General features: G+C 38.4%; 1 protein-coding gene across 1 annotated transcript in view; it reads right to left on the reverse strand.

Annotated features, from left to right (window-relative positions):
- slc2a9l2 (solute carrier family 2 member 9, like 2) overlaps positions 1–10,819 on the reverse strand; it is a 124,982-nt gene extending 114,163 nt beyond the window's left edge. The window contains exons 1-2 of the mRNA XM_008291448.1: positions 10,797–10,819; positions 3,818–3,888 (exon numbers count right to left, since the gene is read on the reverse strand). Of these exons, the coding sequence (XP_008289670.1) occupies positions 3,818–3,871 (54 nt within the window). The 5' untranslated portion in view covers positions 3,872–3,888; positions 10,797–10,819. The remainder of the gene's footprint in view (positions 1–3,817; positions 3,889–10,796) is intronic.
- Between the last annotated feature and the right edge of the window lie 1,355 nt (positions 10,820–12,174).

Consider the following 12,174-nt stretch of genomic DNA (forward strand, 5'->3'; position numbering starts at 1 on the left):
AAAAACAGACGATGGGTTGTGGGATGAAGAGCTACTGGGAGTCATCCTCTGGGGGCTGAATATACCAAATATGAGGGCCAACTAGTTGTTATATACTGCTCTGGAAAAACTTGGATAGACTAAATAAATATTTTCAAATCGGCTGAAATGGAAGTTTAAGTAAACAGAAGTTTACAGTTTAACAGGAAACTCTAACCGTCACTCCAAAGCAGCAGATCACACTGTTAGACACATCCACCGGCAGCCAGTTTGGAGACAATTCAGACGGTGTCAGAAATTTACAGCATGCAGACTTTAGAATTAAGCTCAAAGCACTGCTGTGCTTAAATATAGCCTCACAGAGCCGCCGGTATAATCTTGTTATAAGATATGAGGACAAAATTTCAAAACAATGAGTTCATAGAGTTTCTTTTTAGGAAAACTAATCCTGATTCAAAGTGCAATTTTCCTCTCATAACTTGAACATATTATATTGAGACTTAGAATAAAACTGTGTTAAATCACCTCCCTGAAAGACAATCAGCTCTTTCTTGTACGTGCGTATCATACATAGGTAAGTGAAGATCAAATCTTGTTTTATTTTTGTAAGTATCGCACCACAGGCGGGAGCAGCAGCCTGAGAGCACGGATACATGATCCAGTACATCAGGACAAAATACAGTGGGCCTGATGTGAGGAAGAGTTAAGACAAATAATGGTGGACTGTTAAAAGGCTAAAGGAGAAGAAAATGAAGGCAGTGTTAAGGATTGGACATCATAATGAAAAGCATAGATTTGTATATGGTGATGACAGAGAGGAAAAAGAAAGCACTCAAAGACTCAAAGCATCTTCTTAACTTTATAAGATGTGTGATCAGATGATTTATTAGTAATAAGAAAATAAATCTAATTGAAATAAATTAGGCACTTGTGGCTATGTAAAGGGGAGGAGTTCTAATCTGCCTTAAGCTGCTTAGTAATGAAAGAAAGAGAAACTAAAAGGAACCACATCTCAATAACCGAAGGTCAGCAGTTTGCTACTACAAACTATTTTTATTCATTTTCAACAAACTTGGAAGAAATCCATCAACATCCTATAAAGAAGTGCTGAGTAAAGGCCGTGTTATGTCATTGTTGCTTCTGCCCCTGTATCTTTTCTCCATTTTGAAAAGGTGAAAGCTCACGAGTAATAGTATGCTAGCAAAAATGCGCTTGTAACAGACGTCGTGGCAGAGCTCTGGCCCAGTGGAGTCCCTCTTTTCATTTGCATAAATGTAACAGCATCTGCTTCACCACGCTCGCTGTGCATGATGATGGATTCCCAAGAGTCGGCTTAAAGCTAATCCTACAGACTTTGAAAAAGGCATGAGAGTGAGCATCAGGAGGTTATAGTATCGCTGAGACTATGGAGGTGTGTATACTGAAGAACATTTAGGGGAAAAAAAGAAAACAACTAATCCAGGCATTTGCCTTGCAGGATCTAGTCCTGTACAGATAAATGCAGGAAGTGCTGGTATGGTAATCCTGAAGATATGAAAATAATAAACCAAACACACCCATTGGTGGACTGAGTGCACCGTACAGGGTATACACGACAGAGCAACAAAATGAGCTGTACTCAACCCTCGACACTTTAATCTCCTGTTTTTTACCGCACACTTTAGCTTTTTTTTTTATATTGAAACATGCACAGTTTACTAACAGGACAGAGGTATATAAAAAATCTGTCCTCGTTTACCTAACCTCCCCAGCATGTAAGGCCATGTGCTCAGTTTAGCAATCGCCATGTAGTCACTCTGCACAGTTAAGCAATCTGTGAGTATGAATTTCCACATGATTGTTCTTTCTTCTACCATGTGACCCGTGCGAGGGCTCTCTGCCGGCCAATAGCTCCAGGTCTCTTTCTTAACTGTCCTGCCCGAGGAAATCAAGTCGGCTAAGTCTGTGCTCTCTTTTAAGACACTTCTTAAAACGCATTTTTATCTCAGAGCTTTTCCTGATTTATTAAGTTTTATGTTTTCTAGCTTCTTGCTTTTTGTGTGTGCTTTCTACTTTTATCAATTATTCTGTATGCTTGTTGCATTTTAGTTTTCATTTATTTTACTGAAAAGCACTTTGTAACATTTGTTTTGAAAAGTGCTCTATAAATAAAGTTTTTTATTATTATTATATTTATTGTTAACTGTGACCCTACAGAGAATGGAGAAACTACACTCTATACACTACAAAGAACAATATTAACCCTTTATTGAGCAAGGTCACATATATGGTAACAGGCTTTAAAAATTGCAGGGGGCAGAATCATGTGACCTCATCCAGCCAATCAACGAAGGTCAGGCTACATCACAACACAGTCACTGTGACCTCTGACCAATCACGAGTGAGCCAGATGATAATTGGACACAAGTGTCATAAGTTCTATGAGTCTGACTGATGATTTGGAAATAAATGTTCAATCATCCTTATATGTTTATTTTTCCACATATTATTTTACCCTAGGCGGGCGAGGAATCATGTAAGGTAACTGCTTTGACTTTGATTTGCAGCCAAAATCGAAAACTTTTTTCGGAAGTCAAAATGGAAAAATGTTGAAAGTGTTGAAATTTTAAATTTGCAAGTATTTCAATGAGCGCCCTCTGAAGGGGTAAAAAGCTAAAGGGGAGTTTCAAAATGTATACAGCATTCAACATCCTCTGTCCATAGAACCTCTGGCGGGAAGCACACAAATGTGATTTCAATATTCAACAGAAAATAAGCAGAATCGCAACAACCCGCAGAGGTTTTTTGTTTGTTTGTTTTTAAGAGTCAAATTAATTCAAGTTTAAATGAATTAATTAAATGTTTGGAGATCGGATTATACAGCACATTTGCAGAGAGGAAATGTGGCACCATCACAGCTCACAAAGGCAAACACTTTTTACATGACTACAATTTATGCATCTGTGCACACTGTGTTGAAAGAATATACAGGTAAGAAGACACAGTACCCCTTCTTGACAGCAGTTTTTCAACATAGATGTAGAAATATGCAGATGAAGCTGTATGGAAATATCTTTAGTGGGACCTTGATCAGGTAGGACAAATAAAAAGTGCAGTCCAGGACTTTGGAGTGCTGTATTGTTGACTAGTTGGATGTTATCAATGAAACTGGCACAGTAAAGGCGGCGAGACCAAAGCTGCAGCGCTGATGTTTGCACATTCACTCATGAGGCAATTGGAGTGAGTGAATACTGTGCACTGATTGTTTTAATAAGTCATCATTAATACACATATAAAGACACCGAAAATAAAAAGTGAGATATTCTGTGTGTACTCCATCAAAAAAATCTTAAAACCCATGAACCCTGAATTACTTTCTTTTTGTATGGCATACTTTTTATGATGGTAAATCTGCTAATTGTGTTTGAAACTTATCTGATGATTGCTATTATATCCTCAGTTCAGTTTTCTGGCGATACTTAAATCTAATGTTGATGTGATTTTAGCACAAATAGTGACAAGGGTCCCTGTGTCAGCAGCAGGTGAAAAGCAGGATTTTGGGAAACAGGACAGAAAAGAGCGTTATGTATAAATTACAAAGGTCATGTACATATTTACTGAGATGTAGCACAGTCACTAAAACATCCTGCCCGTACATACGCCATACACCACACGTTGATGTATGACATAAGAGGCAAATAGCGAGAGCAGCCGTGACCTACAGGGTGCTCATGAGGACATGCCAATCCATCCATCAAACCAATCCAATTTATCACAAGAGAGATCAAATCAGATCATTTGGAACCTGTCATGTCCAACGAACAAGGCATAAATAATTCAGTGAGTTAATTATACTAACCTTCCCAGCGTTTTTCTCAGAGTTTCCCATCTTGTAGTCATTTTGTTTGCCCATGTTCAAGTTTCAGCAACCTTAAAAGAGAGGGTCACATTATATCACATGAGGCATTTATTTCACACAGACGACTCATAGTAAGACAAGACGTGTTTTTCAGCAAGGATGGGGAAGTGGAATATCCTGTGAAACTACTGAGTGAGTCTCATCATCTGCTTGATAAGGAAGTGACAGAACCTCTGTGTGCTGACAGATGAAAATACACAGGGTTATAGATCAAGACTTGGTCATAAATTCAGGATTAACATTTCAAATGATAATGGCATTACAGTCAAATTAGGTTTCTAACATGCAAAGATCAACGTCTGAAGTGTTGGATTTTCACCCAATTTGCCAACAAAAAAAAGAAACACAAAGGTTCATGTTTGTCCCGACACACAAAGTGGGATTCCACAACTGTGGCCGAGTGTATCAGATAGCTGAGCAAAGACTGAGTCTGCCACCTAGTGGCTGTAAAAGCAGCAACACGAAGAAACACTGGACAACAGAAGAAGTGGTAGGCTCAAAATTAGTGTCAATGTACACCAGTGGCTGAGTTTCTATCAATACGGACATTGCAGGGACTGTCAAACTGTTGTTTTTTTAAATAAAGTTGTGTTATGGGAATTTTGGACAAACAGAGGACATCATCCAGAAATAAACATTTCATGTGCTACTAATAGGAGTCAGAGTTGTCTGCTACTGATGAGTTCCTCTCCTACCGCAAAGTTAATTAGCATTCAGTCAGGTTCTGGAAAGTAAACGAGTCCTTGATTAGATGTGAATAAAAAATCACAGCAGGACTCTGTATCCTGATGAGTTGGATTAAAAATCACAGCTGTGGAGTGAATTCTTTAGAAGACACATTAGACATTAAAATGTTGTATTAACACGTAATGAATGATTACTTCAACTAATTGATTAAAACAATACTGTGATGTACACAAGTTTCCATCTTGATGTTGAAGTTGTTACACCACTAAATACTATTATTTTTAATGCAGTTCAAATTTAATCTTTTTTTTTTTATTTTATTTTAGGGTATATATACAAAGTTTTTAAGGTTTTGTTGCAGCCTACAGTTTCAGTGCTTTAAAATTAATTTTAAAAAAAACATTTGCAATTTGTCTTCACTAATTTGCTCCCACTATTTTAGCTCCAGTATCATATATTGAATGTAAAAGGTCATAAATGATTGCACACATATACATCTTACATTGAGCAACAACTGCTAACTGTGAGAAGCAGCTGAAAGCCTCAAAGAACTGGTACACTGACTGAGAGTTAGGATTTATTTGTCTTGTTAGATTTAATACGCTGTACATGTGCGATAATATTCATACAAAATAGGGACTTTATCAGACATGAGACGAAATGCATGGCTAGCGTGAGAATTTCTTTGTGCATGAGAATTATTAATTATTATTATTATTATTATTATTATTATTATGTTATTGAATTTCCCTTCTGGGATAAATAAAGTATTTTTCATTTCATTTCAATTTAGCATCCCATTTGCAGTAACTATAATTGTGCATGTGCTAAGCAACTGTAGAGCGTTTCTTTAGACTGACAGCTGTCTCTTGTTTGTTTAACTTGCACCAGAAGCTGGAAGTTATCAGGAACTATGGGTGTTGACTTTAGGAAACCTCTCTGTCATCTCTGTGATCAGACTAGATCTGACCCTGATGTTACCTAAAAGATCATTTCTCAATGCAAAAATTTGGATTTCAGAGTACCTGGTCTTAGGACATACAAAGTAATTTGATTACTTTCTCTCAGACTGCCACAGAGTTCCTACAAGTCTTTCAAGCTATTAACTATACTGTTTCATGATGTGCTGATGATGTTCGACGAAAGCAGACTTTCACATTCTCTGCTCACTTTTAACCAGCATTATGCAGCAAATAAGCAAAAATATATCCACACAGAGAATGACAGAAACAGTAAGAAGCTACTTGACTCTTAATTACTCCAGTGCTGTAGGCTGCAGGTGGCTGTAGGTAAAACACTCCTACTTTAAACTCGTCTTTCAAGGAGAAACATTTCAGCCCTATACAGGTTTAAAATATGGCTGGGAGAACAGCATCTTTACAGAAACTACATATCACAGCACACTTTGAAACTTGTCAAATCACTGCTGCAGCAAACCCAGTTGTCTATGCATATGCATTTTTTAGAGCCACTCTGCAAGGCTCATAAAATACATTTTAAACAAACCACTATTAATGACTTACATGTACAAACAGAAGGCAGACTCAACCACTAAAACTACAAACATAACCTGAAACTAAGGACACTCTCAGACTGATTAACAGGTTCATTCCTACAGGAACTTACACTTGGTAACAATTAAATCCGAGCTTTTTTTTTAAAAAATGTTGCTGTTGCACTGCCATGCACAATATGACAGCAAACTCGATCACGTGTTACACGATCATCCACATTGATGATTGAAACTCAAATGAGAAACGATAAGATAAATGAGACGACGATAAGGTACTTGTATTTATGATGCAGTCAAAGTTCCTATGTTGCCAGCTCTACTGTAAATGTGTAGGATTAAAAACATTAAAAAATGCAGGTACTGATTATGATATTATACCCAAAATATAGCCTCTGTGGTGAGTTATGTATCATCTCAGTGCTGTATGTAGTACTATCTGTCTAAGACCATTCCTATGCTCAGACTAATTACAAAGTAGTCATCTTTACTTTGCATTCATTGTCATATTCCACTACCTAACCCATTTTCCATCCCAAAAAGCCAACAGTTTCAAACAATCTTACTACTTCTCTGCATTGCAACTGACCACAATGCAACAAAAATGGATAAGTGTCAGCACTTCTGCTTAACTGTTACGATTCTGCTAAAATCTAACATCTGAAACGATTGTTTGGTGCAAAAACGGCAGAGCACGACTTTGAGAATCAAAATGTAACATAAAACCACAGAAATACCACTAAGTGAAAAGTATCACCATGGGTGCACTTACCTAAGGACAGGTTGTGCTTTCGGTGCATGCAGGGCGACTACTGCCCGAACATTACCGAGACATAACTGTGATAACAACACAGAGAAATGATTAACCTCAACGAGTCCCTCCCTCTGTCTCCGTGTCTCCAGATCTTATGTCATCATAACAGTCTGAGGTCAGCTACACTGCAGACAAGAGCGACATGAACTACACTTGTGTGTTAGTCGATATTATTGCCCTGGAGAGAAAAAACAAAGCATTACCCCGAGATGTCCTCTGTCCTGCTGTAACCACTGTTTTATTAAACATGACCAGATTCACTAATGAGGGCAAAGTTTCCACAATTAATCAGATTTAATTAACTTTTAAAGAAGTACCTCACAGAGCACAGGGATGGTTTTAATATAAAAACAAAGGACACCAACGTTACTTCATTAAGAGGTACATGTATTCAGCGAGCAGGTTGATTGTTCGGTCAGATTTCTTGCATTAAAGAACTTGTGCTCTGAGGAACACCACATGTTGCAGGACAAAGTATTCACACATTACAACAAATTCTCACATATGCTGTAAATCCCATATGATTAAACATCCATCCATTATCTTTACACCGCTTAATCCTCACTGTGGTCGTGAGATGATTAAAAAGTCCTGGAACGTAACATTAAAAAAGAAATTAGTGGTTTCACTTTTCAGCATGCTGCAGTGATATACAGGCAGGAGCATATCGAGCTTTTTCGCAGCCCTGTGTTAATCTTGCTAAGGGCCCACTCCTCCCTATTTCAAGACGTCATGAACACACCAAGTCTACATCATATTCACAAACTACTTTTTACTCCTAACTTATCTTACTTCGCGGAACATAGACACAGTGTTAATTTCAAAATCAAAACAAACAGGCAAATGATCAAATCTGATAAAATATGAACAATAACATGCCACATCTGATGTACAATTAGAAGCAATGAAAGCATTCCCCTCCCTGCACTAAGTCCTGCCTTAATCTGACATTTGAACACAACAATATAGCCGAGGACACAAAAATGGAGGTGGGTGAGACAAGAATAAATGGCAAAAACCGCTCTAAAGACATTACACAGAGAGTGTGGGAAAATAAATCACTGGTCGACCTGAGTTCAAACCTACAACCTCAACACTGGTAGAGCAGAATAGCATACAGATCAGACTCGTGTTTGGAGGGCAGATGGTTGATTGTTACACAATTTGACAGTCTTGAAGGCTGTAATTGGCAAAATTGTCACTTAAATTTAAGGTAAAAGAAATATGTTGTCCTATGCACATACACATATTTTCCAGACACATCCAAGAACTCACACAAGTTTGAAACTTCCAACCAGAGTGGGCAGAGAAATATTGCTTTTTTTTAAGCTTGATAATAAGTTTCTAAATGGTATAAAAAGAACATTAGGCACTGAAGCTTGAATACTTTCTATATGCTAACGTGCCTACAATGGTAATGTTTTGAGCACTAAATGCAATATGCGGATGTGGCTGATGGGAATGTTATAGTTTTGCAGTGTTTAGCCATCCAAGTATGATGGCACGCAACGGGTGACACAACAAATGTCACTTGTAATGAAAAATGATTAAACAAAGTTATTAGAATTCCTTGTCTGGGAACCACAAATGTACAAAATTGCTGAAAAGGTATTTCAATCTGAAATGACAGACTGGTACATCAACACTGCCACTGCAAAAGTGGCTCTAGCATTGTTTAAAAAAACAACAACATTACATTCTAATACATAAGTATATAATAAACACCAAGTTTATTGGTTGAAATGAGCCCTTGATCATTTCGCACGAGTTAACCTTTCCACCAAATAAAAAGGTTTGGCATCATTGTCATCCATTACGCAACAGCTATTAAATGTTTGTTTTCTCTCCGCTGCGTCTGAGTTCTTCTTACCTGGCTGCTTCTCCGAATTTTACAAGTTAAAAGCCAGAATGATGTTGACACTACTTTACTGAGGACTGAAAAGAATAAAACCTGTTTACAAAGCAGAGTTAATGCAGTCAAGGCCAAATGCAGTCCTCTCCTGCCATGCATCTCCATGATCAAATGTACAACTCTTGTAGCCAAAGCAGACAGACCATAGTGATATTCCAACACTCCTTTCAGTGCTCTTTGCTTTGTTGCGCTATCCTCCACCAACCACATGCATATGAAGTACTCCACAGCCCTATATTTTTCCTGACGAACACGAAAACCTTAATTTCACCCCCTAAACACGCTCAAAAACTCTCCAAAATTGGCATGCACCTCCGAATCGGCGAAAAATTTGATAAAATGAAAAAAAAAAACACAAGAAAAGCTCTCTAGCGCCACCTAGTTACAGAAAAACACACTAAAACGGCCCTAGCGCCCAGTATCGTACCAAGATCAAATCAACACCAAAACGTTCGTCTCAAGAAAATTAGGCCATCTTCTTTTCTGTGCATCAAAACTCTGCAGTCAGACAGGACATGAGCTGAGTCATTATAAATAAGTAAGAGCAAGGCTAACCTGGTGCTCACCTTGAAACGTGTAGATGACATCCTGCCCCGAGGAGCCGAAACAGTAAATCAGAAATACACAAATGCCATGCCGGTAGAAAAATGCTAGTCTCTCCTACCATTAGAACAATGAAGAGTGCCTTTCCAGTCATCATCCTCCATTGTTCTGCTACATTCCTTGACCTTGTGTCAGCATGAGAAACCACGCCGTCATCAACACAACTGTCCAAAGTTCAGAAAAGACCCAAGTTCACGGATGAATGTGACAACGAAACAGAGCCCAGCTCTACCCAGCTGTCAAGGTAACATGTACACACAGCTGAAGTTTTCCCACAGAAACACGTCAGAAGCTAATTCCCTGTCAAATGCAGTGACAGAGCTATTCCAGTGGCCGAGAAAGACATTTGCGCTGCTGGAGTCATTACGAGACACACTGCAGCTTGTTCATAAAAGCAGCAAAACAACTTGTTCTGTAATCCTCTAAAAACCCTCTCCTCAGGCAGCTTTGTGCACTGATCAATGGCTGCTTTATCCTCCTTTGGCTACACAATGACTAAAATTTTCAAACTACTGCCCGGCAGCTATCTATATTACAAGCATGTGAGTTACATTTCTGCCGTGTGGAAACTGCATAAACCTTTCAGTGTCACAAACAGACCCTCAAAACATGACATAGTTGAGGTCTGATGGCTGCAGCACATGGTTTGAGCTGGATTTAAGCAGCTCTGTGGTCATGCTGTTTTGCTTTGTGAACTTACCCGAAGAAACATATGGCTCAGGACCTGCCGTGGGAAAAAGATATGACCAAGTAATGAAACTCAGGCTTGTAAACTGAACACCCCCTTCGGGACATCTTTTCTCAGCCCTGGAGTCTAGGTAACAGAAGTGTTAGGTTTCTTACAGTGTGGGTAGACCTTTCAGGGAGAAAATAACCCATTGGGGAGACTGCTTCAAGCCACAGAGAGTATCCGAGATAACAAAAATCTATTTCTGTCTTATATTTACTCCATCTTTGTTCCAACGATGCACTTTAAACAAGTTTATGCAGCTTGTAATAACGTGTGGTTTAGTTTTACACAGCACATTTTCTGAAATCTTCAAGATTACTATTACAAGAGCTTCTGTATCCTACCATTCTGTACAACACTGTCCACGTGTCCTCATGTGCTTTGAAAAGGAAACTGAAGCCAATCCACCTTTCATCCTGCCAACATTTCTTTCCAAAGCCCTCGTCCCTGCATTTGCTTTATGTCAGAGATCGCTGCAGTGGTGCACGGGTCTGAAGACTGATGTCAGCAGCCGCGTTGAACATTGACTCCACCTCGTCGAGCCAGATAGCTATTTGCACCACTGTGACTGCCAATAAATTGGTTAATGTGAAGCCTCCACTGTATGCGCTCGACAGCAGGATCGTTTATTCTGTAGAAATCAATCAGAAAGAGGAAACTTACCAACCCTTCTCTGGACTCTCGCTCTCCAAAATCAGGTATTTTTTTTCCTGCACACCAAAGCAACTGGAGGTACATAATTAAAAAGACAGCATTATCACATGAGAGCATGAGATGGCTAATTTGATTTCCTGAAGCTGGACACGAACCAAAAAGTGGTCAGAGATACAATGCAGAGTGCTCCTGCTTTTTAGTTTCAGTTACTGCATGGAAAAATAATAACGTACTACAGCTGACAGAAAAAAGTTAAAGATTTATTGTCCATTGAACATTTAACTTTGTTGACCTTTATATCAGCCGTTTTATGTGACATGGTATAATCAACAAATTTACATCACTGTCCAATCAAGCTATCCACACATAAGGCGTGAGCCGAACACTAAACGTTACTCCGACATTTTCATTAAGTATGTTTACGTTCTACTATCCTTTATCCTTGCTTTAAGTCACAAAGCCAAGTTCCTTTGTTATTCCAACACATAGTATGGTGTGTCTCAGTCAGATTGTTCAAATAACTACTGCTTCTCCTAAAACAGGAATTGCAGTGCGAACATGCTGTACAATTACTTGTTTGACCCACTACCTGTGTTGTTAGAGGGTTAAAAATAATTCTAGTGGGAAGCTTTATCACTTTCTTTAACTGTGTCAAAGATAAGATAACCGTCTTGTGCCAGATGTTCAAAAAACCATAAAGCTTAAGAATGAAAGCAATAAATTTTACGTCTGCATCTAGCAGAGTAAAGCACATTTTGGAAATATCCCAAAGTAGGAAATTCAGTTAGGCTGAAGCAGTTCTATTGCAAAGAATATTCATATTCTCTTTCTCAGTGTCTTAAGTTTCAGCTCTCCTCATTACATAAAACTGAAAGTTAAACAGATTGGTGGCCACTTGTAGAAAAACAAATCTCCTGATGCGTTCAGTAGTGGACCACGGTGGTCTCGGTGGCAAACTGTGCATAAACATTGACAGAGAAATGCAACCGCTCGTTTCCTTTATCTGCTTTCCACATATTTTATCCTTCCATCATGGATCAACATTGCACCTACTGGAAAGAAACTGCACTTAATACACTCCATTTGGCCATTTCTACAGGTACAGATTTCAGAAAAGGCCCCCAAAATATTTCCCCTCCAATTAAAAAGGAGGTGGCTCATTTTTCTTCACAACTAGGTATATTTTGAACCCTCAAAATATGAATTATGAGCTCATATAAACACTGAATCTATTCTAAAGAAGTTAAAACCTTACGTTCCATTATGTGTCAAATCACCTGGTGCCTGAATATTTATTTTCTTTTACATAAAGACATTTCAACCATAAACTAATGCAAAAAAAAGGCACTAATTGGAACTCCAGGAGAATAGCAAAAATAGTTTGATG

The sequence above is a fragment of the Stegastes partitus genome, unplaced genomic scaffold (assembly GCF_000690725.1).
Source record: "Stegastes partitus isolate 25-593 unplaced genomic scaffold, Stegastes_partitus-1.0.2 Scaffold743, whole genome shotgun sequence".
NCBI classification, from domain to species: domain Eukaryota; kingdom Metazoa; phylum Chordata; class Actinopteri; family Pomacentridae; genus Stegastes; species Stegastes partitus.